This window comes from Dasypus novemcinctus, chromosome 6 (genome assembly GCF_030445035.2).
Source record: "Dasypus novemcinctus isolate mDasNov1 chromosome 6, mDasNov1.1.hap2, whole genome shotgun sequence".
NCBI classification, from domain to species: domain Eukaryota; kingdom Metazoa; phylum Chordata; class Mammalia; order Cingulata; family Dasypodidae; genus Dasypus; species Dasypus novemcinctus.
Window position 1 is genome coordinate 6297880 of NC_080678.1, and position 22991 is coordinate 6320870.

At 47.4% G+C, this 22991-nt stretch overlaps 1 protein-coding gene across 1 annotated transcript in view; it reads left to right on the forward strand.

The window, feature by feature from the left end:
* Positions 1-22991, forward strand: part of TCERG1L (transcription elongation regulator 1 like) — a 222094-nt gene that overhangs the window by 197013 nt on the left and 2090 nt on the right. The window contains exons 10-11 of the mRNA XM_058298125.1: positions 6708-6797; positions 20400-20518. Of these exons, the coding sequence (XP_058154108.1) occupies positions 6708-6797; positions 20400-20518 (209 nt within the window). The remainder of the gene's footprint in view (positions 1-6707; positions 6798-20399; positions 20519-22991) is intronic.

Below are 22991 nucleotides of genomic sequence, written 5' to 3' on the forward strand. Positions count from 1 at the left end.
TGTTTGCCCAGGAGCACACCTGGTGCGCCCAGAGGCCCCTGCTCGTCAGCACCTGCCAGCCCTTCTTCTCTTGGGTGTCCTGGTTTCCGGTCCCCCCGGAGTCGCCTCCCTCTTTGCCGCCCGAGCCCTTGGCGTGGGTCTATTCGGGAGCTCCTAGAGGAGGACAGTGACCTCAGGGACAAGCCACAGGTGGACCTTCACCCCCAAACAGGTGTTCTCAGCAGAAAGAGAGGAGCAGGGGGAGTTGCAGGAAGTGGGGTGGAGTGGTAGGGCACAAGTCCTTCTCCAGAGGAACTGCGCAGTTTGCTCTCAGTCGGAGTCTTCTCAAGTGGGTGGGGAGGAGGGGAGGAGAGCAGGGGCGCTGAAGGAGAGGAGGGGGCCAGCAGGGCTTCGGAGGAAGGCACATGGGGGCGGCCGTGCTCAGAAGGCGGATGGGAGCAGGAGGCTCCAGGGCCAGCAGAGGCGCTGGAGCACCTGGACCAGCCTGTGGACAAGGGGCACTGGCCAAAGCCCCCACCCCAGGTGGGCAGCTTCAGGCGAGGGTGCTGACGGGTGCCGAAGGGTGCAAGGGACCTCCTCGGGAGGCCCATGTGCCACCCACCACCCTCCACTCAGGGGAGAAGGTCGTCTTCTCCTCCTTGCTGACACCCTCAGGTCAGGAGAGCCAGAAGGGACAGGAGGGAGGGGAGGGGGCGAGGGGGTGCCCGAGCACCAGTGACACCCCTGGGGACACAACAAGAGCAACGGCCGCGGCCTACCGGCACCTGTGTCCCAGCCACGGCCTGAGGAGACCCACTGTGGGAGGTCAGCTCCACTGTGACCCAGAGGTGATGCAACTGTAGCAGATTGCTCCTTTCTGTAGGACTTTTACATTCCAAAAATTAGAGGGAAATCACCTCTACTCTGATAAACAGTCTGTGCTCCGAGTTCAGTGTCTCTATTTAAAAACACCGAGCAAGTACAAGAGTAAGTACATTTTTCCTGATAATCAAATTTGGTCAAAACTCAGGAGCTCCCAGGGCAACTGTCCTTGTGTCAGAGCAGGAAATTAAGACCCAGTCCGTAACTTGGAGCAGAGCAGCAGCTGCGCTCTTGGCGAGGGGAGGCAGAGCCGTGACGGTGCGGGGAGGTGGGCGCACGCAGGTCGCACGGCGGGGACGTTTCTAGGGTTACCTGCAGAGGACCTGGCCCATGAGCTGGGGCTGCTTTTGCCCCAGACTCGGGCAGTGGAGGGCACGTGCACACCCCTCGGGGTGGCTTTTGTGCTCCGGAGGCCTTGGCAAGGCTGGAGGACTGACTGGCCAACGTAGGGCTTGGCAGCTGCCACCATTTGCTGAGCCTCCGCTCTTTGCTCTGGCCACTTGGGTCTTTGGCTCTTTCTGTGATCCAAAGATTGGAAAAATGCTCGAAAGAGCAGCTGGTTGAAAGAGATGAGAGCAGCCTCGCGCGCCCTTTTAAGCGCTCTCTGCGGCTAACAACAGGCGCCAGCCGCTCACCCCCTGAAGGCGTGCTGGCTGTCGGTGGCTTCAGAGATGACGCCGGGGCGGGTGGACGGGCAGGACCCCACTTCCTGCCCCTGCCACTCCGCCAGATGCTCTGCAGACATTGATTCTGTTGTTCTCTAATGTTGGATTATCCCCAGGAGCAACAGAAGATCCTTTCTCTTGGCTGTTTTTCCCCCTTTTTGGATGCTTTGGGCAAAGCCAGGACTGCAGTTGGAGCCCTGTTTTATTTGGTTTTGTTTTATAAGAGGTAGTCACCCCAACGTGATTTTTGTGGTTTATGCACAAGGTCTCTGAAGCTTCTGGTGGATCTGGGGGTGATGTTTTGGATAGAGGGTGAAGGAGCATTCCTGGGATGAGCTCTGGGGGGCTCCTCCCAGCCATAGTGTCCACTCACCTGAACGGGGAGGTCACAGGAAGGTCGGGCCCCCCATAGGGAGCCACTTGGAGCTCAGCCAGGCTGGGGAGGGAGCAGAAAAAGCTGGGAGCCTGGGGTTGGTGACAGAGGTGCTGCCTGCCGGGGGCTGGGGGCGTTCGAAGCCCACGACGCCGGCCCAGGCAGGAGCTGCTGCAGCAGGGAGGTTGTCACTATGTGGTTTGGAAGTGTCATCTTCCTTGGGAGAGCCCTGAGGCCCCGCTGGCATTGCCGCTAAGAGGGTCTGGCTTGCCCCTCCTGAGACAACACTCTTCCACCACCAGTCATCCTGGCCATGACAGCTACGGGCTCACAGCACCCTGCCCCACCCTCCTGGCCCCAGCAGTGGCCTCTGACACCTGCGTGGCCCTGAGATTTCCACTTTACGGACTCGTAAAGGGGTGGTGCTCTGTGCCACCCAGCCCATGGCCACAGGGCATCCCCCTGCCACTCCTCCTTGGTCCCGTTCTTTCAACCAGCTTGGTCTCTTCAGCTGAAGAAGGGGCTGGGACTGGATGGCCACTAAGAGAGCCGCGATGGGGGAAAGGAACCCCTGGCCAGCATTTCCCAGAGACAGCCTGCCAGCCTGGAAGAGGCTGCCGCACAGGACTGAGAGGGGAGAGTGGGGCTGTGCCCCCACCCGTGTTCTCCTGATCCCGGTGGGGAGGGGCAGCGGATGCTCAAATCAGGCATTAAATAGAGAACCCACCCACGGGCCACGGAGAGCTGTGCGCACAGTCCCAAGACGATGTCGACGGTGCCAACTCCGCCCAAGACAGATGGTGCCGACGCTCCAGATGTGGCCCTGAGCTACATCGTTGAGATGTTAGTGACATCGTCCATGACGGTCGCCCACTGTCAGGGGTGGCGTCGGGGCCTCAGGACCCATTTCAGGAGGAGCAAACGGAATCCATCCATCATGCAGGCAACCTGCAGGGCTCAGACTCGGGGTCCCCAGGGAAGTATCTAAGAAACCAACTGAAGAATTCAGCGACACAAGGACCATGTCATGTATAAACTGGCAGAAGATCAGAGAAATGTTAGGCAAGACAAGCGACATAGATGGCTTCTGAGAAACACAGGCTACGTCAGAGAGAACACAGAGCATGGAGCAGCCTCGTGACCCTGCTGTGTAGTCAGAATCCCAATTTGCCCCCTGAGATCCTGCCCCCCATTGTACTCGTTCTCTGGAGTCCTTGCCGCTGCATTGTGGGTGGAGCCACTGCCTTGATGGTGTGACATCACGATAGGTAAGATTTGGCCTCAGACCCTGTGAGCAAAGACGCTCCTGCTGGCTTTGAAGAAGCAAAGCTCCATTTTGCAAAGAGGACCACATGGTGGGGAGAAATGGGTGGCCTCCAGGAGCTGGGGACAGTGCTCAGCCAAGACCTAGCAAGGAAGGGGACACTGCAGTCCAACAGCCACAAGGAAATGAATTCTGGCAGAACCAGAAAACCTGCAAGAGGATCCTGGGCATGAGATGAGGTTGACACGCCAGTGAGCACCTTGATTTCAGCCCAATGAGACCCTGAGAAGAGGACTCAACCTACCCTTGGCTGGACACCTGGCTCTATGGAAACCATGTTATTGTAAGCCACAGCGTTTGTGGTAATTTGCTACACAGCAATAGAAAACTAACACACTTGCCTGCATTTTTGTCAAGAGCAAGATCAGACTTGTACCTACTTGAGTGGCAATTGTTCTCTCCCACGTTATCCTATAAAGTTGATCTTCCCCAGTGGTGGTGGTGGCAGTGTATGCACGTGTGCTGCATCCCAAAATAAACTTGGTGGCAAAATACCTGCAGGGGTACAGGCCCAGGTCAGTGTTGGATTTTTATGAGAAGCAATACAAGCCTTCCTTAGAACTGCAGTTTGTCAAGAGTCCTTTTTTGGGGGAAGCTCCATCCCCCCAACTGGAGGTCAGTGAAGGGCCCTGTTCCACACGGGACCCCCAGCCTTTCCCCAGCACCAGCCTCTGCTGCACGTTCTGCTCTCAGTCCACCCTGTCAGTCACCGAACCGACACCTTTCTCCAAACTTCCAGAGCATCTGCCAGCATGCCAAATAATACATCTCTGTTTGCTTCATTTCATAGTTTCTGTAGTGATGGCTTCCTTCCCTTTCCTGATAGGTTAAAATTCCCTTTGGGACCAAAGACTATATATTATTATTTAAAAATATATACTGTATTTTACAACTAGAACTTCAAAACTTCTCAACACACTGGTGGAGCTAGTTAACTATCCTCTGGTCTCCACGCACAGCTGGGACCTTCCAGGGTGTCCACAAGTCCCCAGCAGAAGGACGCTACCTCTTGGACTAAACTGGATTGAGGCTGACCACAGCCTCCCCCCAAAAACAACCCCAGATTTTCCTGTGGGCAGTGCCCTGTCAAAAAAAAAACAAAAAAAACAAACCAGAATCATCCTTCTGGACACCTTACCAACTGGTCCCCACCCATCTCCTCTCTGCAATTGATCATTTAACCAGGTTCTCGGTCAATTGGAGAGGATGTCTGCCAAGGCCACACCAGCCAACTGGAGAGGCCAAGCACACTAATGAGAGGGCTTTCATTTTGATCACGGAAGGTAAAAATTTCAACTACAAAGATGATTCCCATCTGTTACGATGTTCCAAATAAAGGCAATTTTACTGAAATGATATCTCTAACAAAATAAGTGAGTGAGACTTTGTTTCCCCTCCCCACCATGCCCAGGATTCCATTTCCTGCTGGGGCCTTGGAGTGGCCTTCCCAAAATGCACAGCAGATTCTTCTTCCCCCATCGCTTTCCAGCTGACCTCCAGGCTCCCAGGTGTGCCTCATGCCTTGCAGGTCTGCCTTCACTCAGCTCTCCTGCCTCTTCCCAGCTCCTCCATGGCTCCTTCATCCCCAACCATGACCAGCCTCTTGCCATTCCCCCAGTCCTGATCTTTCATGAATACCTGCTTTGTGTCCATGGATTCCCACCTGAAACCTCAATCCAGGCTCCTTCATGAACCAGGAGAAGTTATCATGCTCCAAAGCCAGCCCGGCCATCAGCACCCTGGAAGCTTCTTCCCAACTGACATGGATACCCCTTCTCTGTGCCCTCACTTCCTGGGTACGTCTCTGCTCGGGCACTCACTCTCAGGACAGCACTGGCTCGCTCACCTGCTTTACCTTAGACATGGCTGCCTGATGTCAGGGGCTGTGATTGACAATCTCTGAATCTTCCACACTCAGTGTGAAGCCTGAGGCAGAGTCCACAGGTATTTGATAAATGGCTTTAAAGGAATAAATTATTTCAAAATAATGTAAACCTCTCCTTTCTCTGTTAGCTGAGAGTGTCTAGAACAATACCTCGGTAGCATAGCCAGTGTCCAGGTTTTGGTTTCTAAACCATTCTTCAATAAAGGGAACCAAAGCTCCTTGGAGAATTGTCTCAGACAGGGCAAATGTAAGATGAGCCTAGAGCGTCTTGTGCCAGAGAGCAAGGACGTACTCAGAAACTTAGCAGTGCTGGGGTATGTCAAAGGGGGGCACAATAGCCAATGGAATTGTGGAGTTGGAGCAATATGAGGAAAAAAATAAATATTGCAGTACTTTATTATCCAGAGTATAAAATAAATACCCATGAGTCCATGCTGACATAAATAAATTATTGACTATATAAATAAGTGAGGAAGAATGGACAAATCTCCCATCCAGAAGAATTCCAAATAACTTACCTAGATCTACCCTCCTTCAAGGCCATGGAGCATCGCTTCCCACTGGCTGTCCTTAGTGATCTCCTTTCACAGGGAGCACTATGGAGAGGGAGGAGAGAAGGTGACTCGATGGTGGAGAACCTGATAGATAACCCCTCAGCCAGATGAGCAGGGTCCACATCCACAGTGAAAAGTAGGGGTGCCAGATTGTAGCCTTGATATGCCATGATGAAAATGGCACTTTACCTCTGAGGTCTTCCTTCCAAAACTTGTGACCCCAGTCTAACCATGAGAAAAACATTACACTGATCCCAATTGAGGGACACACAATGGAATATCTCACCAGTCTTCCTCAAGACTGTCAGTCATCAGACATGAGAAACTGAGAAACGGTGACATTCTAGAGGCACCTCCGGAGGTACAGATACTAAATGGAATAATGGACAGGAAAGAAAATTAGAAAAAAATAAAGAACTCTGAAAAAAGCATGGGCTTTAGTTAAGAACAGTGTATTAATATGGGTTCCTTAGTCATGAAAAAATCCACCATGCTAATATAAGATGTTAAGAATCTGGGAAACTCAGCTGGGGTATATGAGAAGTCTGTAATACTTACATAACTTTGCTATAAATCTGAAATTATTGTGAAGCAAAATAGTTTATTTTTTGAAATAACACACTTAACAAGTATTCAAATGTTGACTGAAAGTCAACTAAAATTATGCTAAACCCAGCCTGTCTGCAAAACCCTGCCTTCTGTAATGATTTGCTGGGTTCCAACATATTTTTAAAATATCCTTTCTCCTTTCAAGATGTGTCATTCTGGATGTCTGCCTCCACCGATATAATCAGGATTTCAGATCAGGGGCTTAGGGCACTGGAAAGCGCCCAAGGAAGAATTAGTGTCATGAGCCTGGAAATTAAGTTTTCTAATGCTCTAAATATTGATTTCCCTGGAAAGTTTGACATGTCTAATTTTTCCTACAACACTGCTTCATCGAGTCCATCATACCTGAATGCCGTTTTTTACCATTGATCATTTCAGCGTGTCTCCAGGCTCAGTTTTAGATGCTAAAGCAGCTCTATTGAATGTCTTTCTCCAGGTGTCAGCGTTTTCTACCTGGGAGAAAGAATTACATAAAATTGTCTTTGACCCCCGCTATCTTCTGCTAAACTCCGAGGAACGAAAGCAGGTATGTCATGTAAGGATGAGAGGAGATGCTAGCATTAGAATGACCCCCCTGTGCTGAGATTGTGAAGACTTTTCATTTAAACACTGTCATTTTCTTATTTTGGGGGGGGGGGTGTGTGGGAGGGCAGGATGGAGTTAAATGTGGAGGACTCCACTGAGAACAGGAGAAGAGTTACTCCAATCGCTGTTCTTACCTGGCCCTCTGTTCATGACCCCATGTGACAAAGAGGAAAATGCCCATTTTTAGGACATGAACCAGGTTGTAAACGACTACTGCCAACACATAAGGTCTTATAACCACAGTGCATTGGGGGTCCAAGAAACATCAGTAGCATAACTCAAGGTCAGAAGGTCTAGAAAGCGGGTCCGCAGGAAAGCAAGGCTAGGTTGGAGGTACTTGCCTGGGGGTCACTTAAAGAGAGATTCAAGAGGGATCTGCCCTGCTGGCTTCCAGATGCGGATATTGAGCCCAACGCTGTCTTCCAGATTAAAGGACAGAGGGACGCGCTGTGTCGCTGGCCTCTGGAGGGTTGGTGGTTGCTGGGAAGGGGCCTGCGGCGTCATGGTGACGTCCTCTTGGCAGCCTCCGTCTGCCCAGTCTGGGATCTGCATGGTGCATGGAGCCCACCCAACAAGAGCCCTCAGCTAAGTTCCACAAGATCCCGATTTCTGCATTTCTGGTTCCAATCAGGCTGCAGGTGTGAAGCTGTAAGCCCCCTCTGAGCACAGAAATGGCACAAAGCGGCAGACACAACAACCGCTGAAAAACAGGCACGCCCAGCTCTTCCAGAGAGGAGGGCTCTTGTCGTCACGTGCCTGTGTCGTGTCCATTGGACTTTTCAGATGCAGAATTTAATAACGCCTTGGGCTAGGAGTACGGAAGTTTCCATTTCTTTTAAATCCCGCTATGGCTCTTGAAGTCTTTAAGCACATGCCTTAGACGGCGGTGATGAAGCACTGGCCAAGCAGTCTCCACCCCGTGGCTCCACACCATAGACCCTCGCCCACCCCAAAGCAATGGCAGCAGGTGCTTGGAGAAGGCTCAGTGGCGCGTGGGGTTGTGGGGGTGCAACGGGATTGGACAACTTGGCCTCATCAAGAACCAGAACCTAGATCTCCTAAGAATTTGGAATTGTTTTATCTTTCATTGTCAGCCAAGTTTAGGTGTCCAGAAAGAAAAGAAAAAACTCTGGAAATCTGTGCAACAGGCTATTGATGACTCAAAATAATTCTGCAATAGAATAAGATGAGTTTGGGCTTTACAACTTCATCTACAGCTAGGGCATGCCATTTATTCTCAGTAGCATTATACTCTTTTCTTGCAATATATTTTTTTAAATATTTATTTATTATTTTTTTTTAATTACATTAAAAAAAATATATGAGGTCCCATTCAACCCCACCGCCCCCGCCCCCCACTCCCCCCACAGCAACACTCTCTCCCATCATCGTGATACATCCATTGCACCTGGTAAGTTCATCTCTGAGCATCACTGCACCCCATAGTCAATGGTCCACATCATAGCCCAGACTCTCTCATGTTCCATCCAGTGGGCCCTGGGGGGATCTACAGTGTCCCGTAATTGTCCGTGAAGCACTATCCAGGACAACTCCACGTCCCGAAAACGCCTCCACATCTCATCTCTTCCTCCCGTTCCCCACACCCAGCAGCCCCCATGGCTACCGTTCCCACACCCATTCCACATTTTCTCTGTGGACATTGGATTGGTTGTGTCCATTGCACACCTATGTCAAGTGAGGGCTTAGATTCCACATGGGTACTGGATGCACTCTTCCCGCTTCTAGTTGTAGACACTCTAGGCTCCATGTTGTGGTGGTTGACCTTCTTCAACTCCATGTTAGCTGAGTGGAGTAAGTCCAATAAGTCAAAGTGTAGGAGCTGAAGTCTGTTGAGGCTCTGGGCCTGGGTGTCATATTATCAGTCCAGAGATTCAAATCCCCTACATATATCTTAAACCCAGCACCAACTACAATTCCAATAAAGTAGCATGCAAGTCTTGTGAAAAGAGATCCCCTCTGAGTCCATTTCCATCACACAGAAACACCAGCTCCAAAGAAGGGCCATCTGTCATGGCAGTGAACCCCTTCTGCCATGACCATAGAACCCGTGGGTCTCTTTATCCCTCAAAAGAACCAATACCTGGGGTTGTATCTACCTTATCTGTCTCTTAGACTCTGTTCAGTTGTACATAGGGGTATTCCTTCTGACAACCTCCAGACTCTTTTTTAGAGACTCACAGCCTTATAATCTCATTTCTCCTTTCCATTTCCCCCTTACATTAGGTCAAACCGCTTCCCGAAGTCATGTTATTATATGTAGACAGGTATATTCTGCTGTTCCGCATTGAATCTTTAATTCAAGGTCATTTTCTAGTTGCTTCTTCAGCTGGTATGTGGTAGTGATCCCTCGGTGCCAGGGAGGCTCATCCCCGGGTGTCTCATGTCCCACGCTGGGGGGAATGCATCACATCTACATGCTGAGTTTGGCTGTGAGAGTGGCCACATTTGAGTAACATGAAGGCTGTCAGGAGGAAACCCCCAGGCACAATTCTACTCTAGGCCTTGTTCTTATTGCAGGTGCATAGGCTCAAAAGTGTAGCCATTAGTATCAAGAGCCCACTGTTGGGCCCTCCTTCCTTCCTGGTTCTTGCCGTTGCACCTGGAGGATTGCCGCTGCTCTCCCAGGGCCCACAACAGTGACCCCCCGGCCAGGAGCCCAGTACCCCCCCAGCTGTTGTTTTTAATTGTTTCCACTATGAGTATATATAGACATTACCATATACCCTGGGCATATTCCCTGTATAACTCCCTGTCAACCATATATATCCTGTCAATAACATCCCATATCAGTATTCCTCCGCTGCCATTGTTGAACAACTCTGTGATCCAAAACTTCCCGTAAAGTGAATCCCAACATAATGTCAGCTTCAGAAGAGTCTTAGATCACCAAAATTCATATATACAATATACAGTATTTCCCCAGATCCACCATAAAACCTTTTCCCTTCCACAGCAATAATCTTTTAACTTATTCATATCATATTTCCTGAAACTGATGTACAGATTCCAAAACTATAGTTTTCAAACAAGGTAACATTTGTGCTTACTATGTGGTCCATACTTTAGGTTGTACAGTTTTCTAAATTTTTTAGTTATCCTATGTTTTGTCTTATGGTTTTCATTATTAGTTTGTCGTCCCCTATATGTTTTTGGTGTAATATTAGCTGTTTTATATTCATCCTCGTGTACTCTCACATAACTCCTCTTTTGCCCCCTTATTTACCTTTGTTCCATCCATTGCACGTCCATTTTCCCCTCCCCTTAGGGCCCACAACGCCTGCCAATCTAATGCCCTGGGAGCCGTCCTTTCTCACGAGAGATACAGTTCTCTCTATTCGACGGCATTAGTCTTTCCCAGGATATGGGTCCACCCCACCCAATGGTAGAACCCACCTTGGCAAAATGAGCCTTCAGCTATTCCCTCCGGAGTCCGTCCCGCATCAGACCATACCCCCTGAGCGTCCTAACCAGGTAACCCTCCTACTTATACTTTGATACGTTTTACTCAACATTTAGTTCTCAATGAACTTCTGGCACTCTCCCATGTTTGTATGTTGCCCCTCCCTCCCACCTATTTCTTGGACCATATTACCCCTCTTCCCATCCCCAGCCCCCCTCAAACCCAGAAAACCCCACCCGAAGGTAACCCCTTGCCCCCATTTTGTCCCTTCTTTGTGCTCATACTTACCCCCAGCTCATCACAGATTCCACCCCTACAGACATTAACTCACAGCCTTCCTCCACCCCCCGATTTCCAGTAAGCCACTTTTCCAGACTCTAGCTCTCTGAGGCAGTTAACTTATTTCATATCATTGAGGTCATATAGTATTTGTCCTTCAATGCCTGGGTTGCTTCACTCAACATGATTCTCAAGGTTCATCCATGTTATCACGTGCGATTGTAGTGTATTGGTTCTTACAGCTGAGTAGTATTCCATTGTGTGTATATACCACATTTTATTGATCCACTCATCTGTTGATGGACTTTTGGATTGATTCCAACTTTTGGCAATGGTGAACAATGCTGCTATGAACATTGGTGTACATATATCGGTTTGTGTCTTTGTTTTCAGATCTGATGGGTATATACCCAGCAGTGGTATTGCTGGGTCATATGGCAAATCTATGGATAATTTTTTGAGAAACTGCCAAACTGTCCTCCAGAATGGTTGGATCCTTCTGCATTCCCACCAGCAATGGATGAGTGTTCCCCTTTCTTCACATCCTCTCCAGCATTTGTATTCTACTGTTTTTTTCATGGCTGCCAATCTTATGGGAGTAAGATGGTATCTCATTGTAGTTTTGATTTGCATTTCCCTGATAGCTAGGGATTTGGAGCATTTTTTCATGTGCTTTTTAGCCATTTGTATTTCTTCTTTGGAGAAGTGTCTGTTTAAATCTTTTTCCCATTTTTTAAATGGGTTGTTTATCTTTTTGTTTTCGAGATATATGAGTTCTTTATATATGCAAGTTATAAATCTCTTATCAGATATATGGTTGCCAAATATTTTCTCCCATTGTGTGGGTTCCCTTTTTACTTTCTTGACAAACTCCTTTGAGGTGCAGAAGGCTTTAATTTTGAGGTAGTCCCATTTATCTATTTGTTCTTTTGCTGCTCGTGCTTTTGGTGTGATATTCATGAAGCCATTTCCTATTACAAGGTCCTGTAGATGTTTCCCTACACTGCTTTCTAAGGTCTTTATGGTCTTGGCTCTTATATTTAGGTCTTTGATCCATCTTGAGTTGATCTTTGTATAAGGTGTGAGATGGTAATCCTCTTTCATTCTTCTACATATAGCTATCCAGTTCTCCAGGCACCATTTGTTGAATAGGCCATTCTCTCCCAGTTGTGAGGGTTTGGTGGCTTTATCGAATATTATATGGCTGTATACATGAGGTTCTATATCTGAACTTTCAATTCGATTCCATTGGTCTGTGTGTCTCTCCTTATGCCAGTACCATGCTGTTTTCACTACTGTAGCTTTGTAGTATGTTTTGAAGTCAGGAAGTGTGATTCCTCCTATTTCGTTTTTCTTTTTCAATATGTCTTTGGCTATTCGGGGCCTCTTTTTATTCCAAATAAATTTCATAGTTAGTTTTTCTAGTTCCTTAAAGAAGGCTGTGTTGATTTTTATTGGGATTGCATTGAATGTGTAGATCAGTTTTGGTAGGATAGACATCTTAAAAATATTCAGTCTTCCTATCCATGAACAGGGAATATTCTTCCATTTATTTAGGTCTTCTTTGATTTCCTTGAACAATCTTGTATAGTTCTCGATGTATAAGTTTTTTACCTCTTTAGTTAAATTTATTCCTAAGTATTTGATTTTTTTATTTACTATTGTGAATGGTATTTGTTTCTTGATTTCCTCCTGATCTTGCTCATTATTGGTGTATAGAAATGCTACTGATTTTTGCGCATTGATCTTATAACCTGCGACTTTGCTAAACTCATTTATGAGTTCTAGGAGCTTTGTTGTAGATCTCTCAGGGTTTTCTATATATAGGATCATGTCATCTGCAAATAATGAAATTTTGACTTCTTCCCTTCCAATTTGAATGCCTTTTATATCTGGTTCTTGTCTCAGTGCTCGAGCCAGTACTTCCAAGACAATGTTAAATAGGAGCGGAGACAATGGGCATCCTTGTCTTGTTCCTGATTTTAGAGGGAAGGATTTCAGGATTTCGCCATTGTAAACAATGTTGGCTTTAGGTTTTTCATATATACTCTTTATCATGTTCAAAAAGTTTCCTTGTATTCCGATCTTTTGGAGTGTTTTTATCAGGAAGGAGTGCTGTATTTTATCAAATGCCTTTTCTGCATCTATAGATATAATCATGTGGTTTTTTTCTCTCAATCTGTTTATATGGTGTATTACATTGATTGATTTTCTTATGTTGAACCATCCTTGCATACCTGGAATAAATCCCACTTGGTCATGGTGTATAATTTGTTTAATGTGTTGTTGAATACGATTAGCAAGTATTTTGTTAAGTATTTTTGCGTCTAGGTTCATTAGAGAAATTGGTCTGTAATTTTCCTTTCTTGTGGTGTCTTTGTTTGGCTTTGGTACTAGGGTAATGTTGGCATCATAGAAGGAATTAGGCAGTGTTCCTTCTGTTTCGATTTTTTGGAATAGTTTCAACAGGATTGGTGTTAGTTCTTTCCGGAATATTTTGTAGAATTCACCTGTGAAGCCGTCTGGCCCTGGGCTCTTCTTAGTTGGGAGATTTTTAATGACTGATTCTATCTCTTTGCTTGTGATTGGTTTGTTAAGATCATCAATTTCTTCTTTCGTCAGTATGGGCTGCTTATGTATTTCTAGGAATTTGTCCATTTCCTCTAAATTGTCATTTTTGTTGGAATATAGTTTTTCAAAGTATCCTCTTATGATAGTCTTTATTTCTGTGGGGTCAGTGGTGATATCACCTTTCTCATTTCTTATTTTGTGTATTTGCATCTTTTCTCTTTTTTTCTTTGTTAGTCTCGCTAAAGGTTTGTCAATTTTGTTGATCTTCTCAAAAAACCAGCTCTTGGTCTTGTTTATTTTTTCAAGTGCTTTCTTATTTTCTATTTCATTTAGTTCTGCTCTTATCTTTGTTATTTCCTTCCTTCTTCTTCCTGTTGGGTTACTTTGTTGTTGTTTCTCTAATTCCTTCAAATGTGCAGTTAATTCTTCAATTTCTGCTCTTTCTTCTTTTTTGATATATGAATTTATGGCTATAAATTTCCCTCTCAGTACCGCTTTTGCTGCATCCCATAAATTTTGGTATGTTGTGCTATCATTATCATTTGTTTCAAGGTAGTCATTGATTTCTTTTGAGATTTCCTCTTTGACCCACTGTTTTTCTAAGAGTGTGCTGTTTAATTTCCAAATTGTCGTGTGGAGTCTGGGTCTCTGTCCCTTGCAAATTTCCAGCTTCACTCCACTGTGGTCAGAGATACTGTTTTGTATGATTTCGATCTTTCTGAATTCATTAAGCCTTTCTTTGTGGCCTAGCATATGGTCAATCTTGGAGAATGTTCCATGTGCGTTTGAGAAAAATGTATATCCTGCTGTGTTTGGGTGTAATGATCTATATATGTCTATTAGATCCAGCTCTTCTAATATACTGTTCAAATGTTTTGTTTCTTTAGTGATTCTCTTTTGAGATGTTCTGTTCAGAGTTGATAGTGGTGTATTAAAATCCCCCACTATAATTGTAGATGCATCTATTCTTTCACTTAGTTTTTCCAGCGTTTGCCTCACATATTTAGAGGCGCCCTTGTTAGGAGCATAAATATTTATGATTGTTCGATCTTCTTAACAAATTGTCCCTTTCACTAAAATATAGTATCCTTCTTTGTCTCTCACAATTGTTTCGCATTTAAAGTCTATTTTGTCTGATATTAATATAGCTACTCCTGCCTTTTTTTGGTTGTTGTTTGCTTGTATGATTGTTTTCCAGCCATTCACTTTCAACCTCCATGAGTCTCTGGGTCTAAGATGTGTCTCTTGTAGGCAGCATATAGATGGGTCGTATTTCCTTATCCAGTGTCCCAGTCTGAATCTTTTGATAGGTGAGTTTAATCCATTGACATTCAGTGTTATTACGTTTAGAGAGTTATTTATGGTAGCCATATTTTGGTTGGATTTGTGTTTGTTATATTTTGTTTGTATTATTTTATTTTCCCCTTCTATTTTTGTCTTTCTTGTTGCTTTTACACTCTCCTCCATCTCTGACTGTCCTGTTTTTTCCTTTCTTCCTGCAGAATTCCCTTAAGAATTTCTTGAAGGGGAGGTTTCTTGTTGATATACTCTTTCAGTTTCTGTTTATCTGTGAATATTTTGAACTCTCCATCATTTTTGAATGCTAGTTTAGCTGGATAGAGTATTCTTAGTTGGAAATTTTTTTCCTTTAGTACCTTGACTATATCATACCACTGCCTTCTTGCCTCCATCGTTTCAGATGAGAAATCAGCATTTAATCTTATGGAGTTTCCCTTGTATGTGATGGTTTTCTTTTCTCTTGCTGCTTTTAGAATTTTTTCTTTGTCTTGAGCATTGGATAATTTGACAAGTATATGTCTTGGGGTGGGCCTGTTGGGGTTTATGACCAGTGGAGTGCGCTGTGCTTCTTGGATATGTACATCTGTCTCTTTCAGTAGATTTGGGAAGTTTTCATTCATTATTTCCTGCAACACTCCTTCTGACCCCTTTCCCTTCTCTTCTCCTTCTGGAATGCCTATAATACATATGTTTGAGTGTTTTGCGTTATCATTCAGGTCCCTAAGTCCTATCTGGATTTTTTCTACCTTTTTATTGACCACTTCTACTATCTGTTTGATTTCCAATGCACTGTCTTCCACATCACTAATTCTCTGCTCTGCCTCTTCTAGTCTGCTGATATTTGCTGCAAGTGTATTTTTGATTTCTTGAATTGTGGTGTTCATTTCCATCATATCTGTTATTTTTTTGCGCATGTCTGCAATTTCCCCTCCAACTGTTGTCTTCACGCTGTTAACCTCTTTCATTACTTCATCAAATTTGTCAGTGATAAATGTTCTGAGATCTTTCATTGCTTGTGCGAAGTCCTGCCCCCCTTCCTGATTTTCAGTTTGTTGATTGGATTCAGCCATGTTTTCCTGATTACTGGTTTGGTTTGTAGATTTTTGTTGCTGTCTTGTCAACATTTTTTCTTGACAGGTTTAATCAGTTCCTTAGCTTCTTTGTCTAGTCTTGGAGATTAATTAGCTGTTGTTTTTGCGTAAGTGTTATATCTTCTCTTTGTCACTTTATTCTTCTTATTCCAATTTCTTATTGCTAGTTAAGCTCACTTTAAAGGAAAGTATTAGTGCTGGGGAAAGTCAATTGTGTAAGGAAGGAAAAAGTGTGAAGTAGTATTGGTGATATATGTTTACAAAGCAACAATATGAGTTCTGGGAGGATGGAGGTTAGATCATGTAAATTGTGTAGAGTTATAGTAGTAGGAAAGTACCTATAATGAGGTAGACGACTGAATATGGGAGGAATGTGGTACGTACTAAGAGGCTATTGTTTTCGTGAGAGAGGGAAAGAGAAAAGAAAGGTAATAGTTTCAGGGATGAATACCAGATGGAAAACTAAACAAAGGTATTAGAAATTAAGAGTTAGACACTTTGTGGATCAAAGAAAGGGAGATGGAATATAGGAGAGATAGCAGATGGTGGAGGATATCAAGTTGTAGGGGAAAGGGGATAGTGTAGATAGGCTAAATCTATTCACAGAGAAATGAGGCAGTGGAGGGTGAGGAAACCCAGCAAATGTGAGGTATTTCCTGTAGGACCTATTGTATTGTTAAGGTAAAATAGTATAAGAAGAATATTGGGGACAAGAAAGAGAGGATTGAAAAAAAAAAAAAGAACAACAAGAACAACAAGAACAACAAAAAATAAAAAATAAAAAAAAAATAAAAAAAAAATAAATAAAAAAAACCCAAAGAACAGAAACCCCACCGCCAGGCTCGGCTGGGCTCAGCTGGGCTCCGGTCCCCTGCTCGCCGCCCGCCGCGGCTCGGCTGGGCTCGGCTTCCCCTCCCGCCGCGGCTCGGCTGGGCTCGGCTGGGCTCGGCTGGGCTCGGCTTTCCCGCCCGCCGCCCGGCGCGGCGCAGTGCGGCTCGGCTCTCCCGCTCGCGGCGCGGCGCAGCTGGGCTCCGCCCCTCCACCCGCCGCGGCTCAGCGGGTCTCGGGGGACTCGGCTACCCTGGCCGCCGCCCGCCGGGGCTCCGCACGGTGCTAGCTGCCTCGGCTCCACCTACCCAAGGAGGGAATCCTCCACACGTAGTTGGGATCTCCGTGTATATTTCACAGATGGATCCTCTCTGTTACCTTCCCTCCAAATCGATATCCAGACACCTCCGGACCAGGAAAAATCCCGAAACAGCCGGTCCCAAAGAGTCTCCGATGCCTCCCAGCCAATTCCCCCCAGGAGCTAGTAACCGGGAAGTTCACTCAGCCGCCATCTTGCCTCCCCCTCCTGAAAAGTCCCAATTTATATCTTATAGACCAGTCCTTTCCGTTACCTTCCCACCAAATCGATGTCCAGACACTTCCTGCCCTGAAAAAATCCTGAAAAAGCCTGGTCCCGGAGAACCTCCAGCGGTGCCCAGCTGCCTCTTCCCAGGAGAGACGGCAAGGCAAGCTCACTCAGCCACCATCTTGCCGGAAGTGTCTCTTGCAATATTAAATGCCAAAAAAGTTAACTGTTCAACTATGAAAACACACAGAAGCCTGTCCACGTATGTGGCAAAATTATTCCATGCTGTAATAAAGGTTCAGAAACTGGCTAAGAGCTGATAATCACCCTCTCTGTGCATGGGGCAGCTCTGCCTCTGCTGGACGGCACGAGCTTACCTACGTAGCGGGGGGCCGTGAGAGCCCGTCGGCCTGCGTGAGGGACGTCTAAGGAGTGGGGGCTCACCACCAAGATGCGGTGTGGCCTCTCCCGGCACCCCAGCCTGGTGTTTGGGTCCCAGCCTGCCCAGCCCTGGGGGTGGCCCGGAACGCTGCGCTCCCGCGCTGGCTGAGCCGAATGGCCCCAGGTCTGCTGGGCAGGCCGTTCCCGGAGACGCACTCCCCGGAGCCAGCACGCTGAGGCCGGCCGGGGCCCTGAGGCCGGCGGGGGCTGTGGTCAGAGGTCAGGGCCACCCGGGGGGAAGGGGCCTGCCTGGGCAGAGGCGGGGCCTGTCCCTGCCTGGGTGTGCCCCTCGCAGGCAGGTCTCAGGCTGGCATCAGCTCGCACCAAGCGTCCAGTGTCTGGGGAAGGCGACGAACCTAGCTGGGGAGTCACCCCAAGGGAGGCCAGGCCTGTCCTCCCATAAGCACCCCTTGGGAGGCCCGAGGAGGAGGAGGCGGCTGCTTTGCGGGCTCTGGCGGGGGGCATCCGCAGAGCATTTAGGCTTAAATACTGTGTGTACAAGAGGAGCTCAACCCGCCGTGAAGAGAGACTGCAGTGGACAGGAGGAGCGGCCGAAGCAGAGCCGACGAGGAAACAACGGCTGGAGCCCGCCACGAAGCACAGTCCTCCTTTCTTGTAAACTGAGGCAGCCAGCACCAAGTGTGCTTCCTCGTGCGCCCTGCCGCCACGTAGTGTGCTTCCAGGCTGCGGAGAGTGCAGCCAGCCCTCAGCTGCCGGCGGCAAAGGGGCATGAGGGGCCCAGCCTGGGAGCAGGACACCATGTGCGCATCAGGCCCGTTCCTAGGGCACGGACAATGCTTCGCTTATTTCTCCAGAGGTGCCAGAACGAGGTAACGCCCAATTACACCTCTTCCAAAAAGTCGTGTCACACTTTGGATAAAACTGTGAGAATTTGGTAATGCTTTTCTTTAAATCACATTAAATTATAGCCTTATAAATAGAGCAACAGGGAAAGGAGAGAAAATCTGATTAGATGGATAAATGGGTCTTGGCAGAGAGAAGCGGATGTTTCCTGGTAGCTGTGACCCTGTGGCCAGCCAAGGTTGCAATATCAGATTTAAAATTAATAGACAAACTCTGACTAATGCTGGAGCTTCCAGTTTTCACTTGGATAGTCACCCTACATTCACTTTTTGATTAGTTTGAATAATAAGACAATGCAAGAGGTTGTTACCAGTTGCCTTCAAGGTAAGCCACGCCTATTCTCCATTAAACACACACCCATGATCTAAATTTGAGACATATTCCTGAATATGTCATGCAGCTGTTGTGATTTTAGGAGGTGAGTGTTTTCTGTATTTATAATCCTTCAAAAATTTGCCCCTACAGAAACAAGGGACTTCCTGAAACAGGGAAGTAGTTAAGGAGGAGCTGTGACCTGCCACTCTTTGTTTTCCCATCTTCATTAACTTGGCAGGAACTCTAGAGATGAGCTGAACCCATGGAGCCCAAAACAAATTCCAATAATTCTGCAATGGCCATTGATTGGCTTGGTACAGAATTGCTACTTACTGACGTTCTAGGATTGTATGTAGAATTACAGTTATCTTTTTAGGTATGTTTTCCTAAAATTTAAAAAATTATCTCTAGGTGATTTTCCTTTTAATGCTCTTGCAGTTTGGATAGCCTTAGGAAAGAACAACTTCCTTCCTGTCTTTGGCTTTATAGTCTATAACTGACATGTTTTCTGATAAGAGAACAAAGAGGCCAAAGGAGGATCAGTTTATGAACGACTCCAAAGACATGGTCCACGTGGCCGTGTTGGCGGCTGAGTTCCAGGAGGAAACGCCCTGGGGTCCCCGGTGGATTTAGCGACCAGGGATCTCCTGCCCTTTCTTCTAAGGGATAAGCTTTCCCTTCTGGCTTGGCATTCGATCACACTTCCCTTTAACCCGGGGAGCTGGGGGCATCCTAGGGCCAGGTCTGCTCGTCGGTTTCCATGTTGATCCCTGTGACCTCACTGGGAGCTCCTGGCCTCATGCCAAAGAGCCCCTACCCCCGTGAGTGTCACCTCCTGAGCCAGGATCTCCAACTCAGCAGGGGGTCCCCCTGGAAACGAGTGTGGGGGGGTTTGCTTTCTTTTCAGCAGTTGAAATCTTCGTTGGAGAATCAAATGCTAATTATCTTGCCATTGGAAGCGAATAGAACAAATTAGTTGCTCTAACGTGTTTCCAGTGTTACTGGCAGGCTTGTGACGGTGAGATAATGTGATGCTGGAAAATCTTCTTACTAAGTCCAGACCAGGAAACAGTAGGGTGCTCAGAGCTAGGAATTCCAACAAGTTGCCTATTCTGGGAGGGCTGCCAAGTCATTAGGAGGACTTCCCAAGCAGGGCTGATATGTCGTTAGACCTGGAAGTGAAGTATGTGCGTGGAGAAGCACACCAGGCCTCATGGGAAGCTAGGTGTTCTAGCTGGCAGGCTGCCAAAGTAGTGCACCAGTAATGGGTCAGCTTTTACAATGGAGATTTGTTAGCCCTCACACTTACGGTTCCGTGGCCATGAAAATGTCCAAGGCATCATCAGGCGGTGCTTTCAGCCCACAATTCTGATCCTGGACCCCTCCGTCACATGGCAAGGCACGTGGTGGCATCCACTGGTCTCTCCATTCTCTTCCAGGTTTTGTTGCTTCCAGTTTCTAAGGCTTTCTCTCCCTTTCTCTCCATATTCCTCCCATTTATAAAGACTCCTGGCAGAGGATTAAGACCCACCCTGCCGCGCCCTAACTGCAACAACCTCATCAACGTTTTCCACCTGCAGTAGGTTCACATCCTTAGGAACAGATTCGATTTAAAGAACATGATTTTCTGGGGTCCCTCCAGCTTCAAACCATCACACCAGTTTCCTTATTTAGAATAGCTGGGTGCGTTGATGATACCACAGTCAGAAAGCTATTGTTTTTCCAGCAGCAATGAAGAAGGGCTCACCTCCAATTATTTCTATTTTTTATGTTGTTTTTGGAACATACGATTTCATGTCTTTTTTTAATCAATTTCATTGATATATACTAATAAAGCATACAATCCATCAAGATTTCATTTCTGAAATGCTTTTTTGTAATACTTTCTTTTTGTGTATATACTTTAAGATATTTGAACAGTTTGTCAAGACAAGAATAAAAGAAGAATACAAGGAAAAGAAAAGTAAATTGCTGCAAGCCAAAGAAGAATTCAGAAAACTTCTAGAGGAATCTAAAGTGTCACCCAGGTATGTAAAGAGAAAAGCAATAGGCAATAATTTTACTAATTATTATAATAAAACTTGTAAAGCCTGTTTTGTTAAATCGTGTGACTTAATCCAACATTCCTTCGACATCAGAAGTGTAATTTATAAAGATCTGCTGCTTTCTCCTTTACTGTGTTGCAAAGCATGGCCTCTTCCCTAACATCAGCCCAGCCACAGGTGGCATTTGCTAAGGAAAGGCACCTGATCACCTTTTTCCTGTCCTGGATCATTTCCAAAACCTCAGCAGTCCTGACTCCTTCATCTAAATACCTAATCAAGAAGCAAGCCCGCACGTGATGGGGTCCTGTTTCTCATGTAGTGATCAAAGGGTAAAAACGCCAAGCAAACAGCAACAAAATAAAGCCCTGCTGGCCCCTTCGGCTGAAGTACAAAGTGCAGGTGCTCGGGCACCTGAGTACAGCAGCGCCATTGCCAGAATGTACCTAAAACACTAATGTAGCATTTCCATTAGGTCAAACAAAGAAGCAGGGAAATGGGTGCTCAAAATAGGGAGAAAATGTCTATGTTTATTGTCCTTTTAAATTAGTTTTAATTGACTTTTTTTAAATAATGAAAATGTTTCCCTTTTAGGAATATAAAACTCTAAGTTCTGTAAGTATAAAATTGATTGACTTTAACATACGTTGATTTTAGTTTGGGACACACAGTAAGTAGTATTTTTATATGGACAATAATGGGTGCTTTCTAACAAGATGTAGGCTGCCGTTTTTTGAGTGTTAATCCCTTGGGTCAAAACTAGGTAACTTGAGTTAGCCTTGGTTACATCATCCTCGTAAAACTTCCCCAGCTGTTCAGAGTGAAGACACTCTCCAAATGGGAAAACAAACAGCACGAGTTACCCCCATCCCAAAGTGCGAGCCTGGGGAAGGAAACGTGCGTCCAGCTCTGCACCTTGTGGCTCTGCGTAGGTCAAGCTGCTGGGCCCAGCCGTGGCCCTCCCTGCCTGTCCACCTGCCGGCTGCGGGGGGAGGGGGAAGGTGCCCAGCCACGGCCTTAGCTCAGGGCTTGGGCCAGGGGAAGTACTGGGCCCCAGGTGCTGCAGCATCCTTGTCTGCACAGCAGGAGAGCAGCCCTGCCTCCCCAGGGTGGCAGGAGGAAGGCGAGAAGTTCCACGGTGCAGACGCACAGCTGCCGGTCCCTGTCCCTGCCCCGGCAGCACCCCTGGGCTGGCGCACTGCCCTTCCACTACTGGGAGACAAGGCCCAGAGCATGCTCGGAGTAAACGGGGCGGGCCGAGGAGGCAGCTCAGCACCCTCTTCTCCTAAATTAGATCTCTGTGCAGGGGTGAGGGCCACGGGTACGATTAGAAAGCTTTCTTGTAAAGAAACCAGACTCTCCAAGTATCCCCAAACCCCCACTTCAGCTCTTCCTTGTGCTTTGTCCTCTCTCCTTGGCATGCTAGTAAGACCCATGTCCAGTGCACACTGGCCGCCCTGGCTGGCCAGGCAAGCTCACGTCAGGCCTCTCGGGCATCCTGGGAAGCGGCCTCCTCGTCGGTCCCAGCATACCCTGAGAATCCTGCGGGGTGTGGGCTGCAGGAGAACATCCAGAACTCTCCAGGGTAGCCCCCCACTGTGCCCCCTTGCAGGGAGAGGCGCTGTCAGGGACCACCCCCTCTCTGGGCCATGGACGTAGGCTCTGAGTTGGGCCACCCCGCACCTGCAGGCTGGTGGGGAGAGGGAGGGGCAGTGCCCCTGGTTGACATGCCCGTCCACACCTGAGGTCCTGCCCACACCTGAGATGCCTGCCCACACCTGAGATGCCTGCCCACACCTGAGATGCCTGCCCACACCTGCGATGCCTGCCCACACCTGAGGTCCTGTCCACACCTGAGATGCCTGCCCACACCTGAGGTCCTGCCCACACCTGAGATGCCTGCCCACACCTGAGGTCCTGCCCACACCTGAGATGCCTGCCCACACCTGAGGTCCTGCCCACACCTGCGATGCCTGTCCTTTGTTCACTGCACAGCTCCAGGGCAGCCGTCAACGGGGCCTGTTCCCAGGGGCCTGACTCAGGGACCACAGGTTTCAATGGTCCCTTTTTTCCCAGGGATATTTCTTTCCAGAGATTTCCCAAATAGGGTCTGTGTAGAAGGTGCCACTACAGTGCCTGGCTGAAAATGCTTAGGCTGGAGCTCGAGCGGAGCGGCCAGTAAGAAGCCCCTGATTCTGACCATCTAGCTTTTTATATCAGCTCAGTGGGGAGGCGGGAGGCCTTTGCTAGCCTATCTCACTACAGATAAATCCTAAGGGAGGGAGGGAAGGAGGGGAGAGGGAGGGGGCAGGAGGGAGGGAAAAAGGGGGTACAGGAGAAGGAAAGAAAACCAGAGAGAGCGGCCTCCGCCAGCTCCATGGGGCAGCAGCAGGATACAGACAGGAGCCTGCAGTGCTCGCTGAGCGGTGCTCGCTGAGGAGCCGTGAGGACTGGTCGT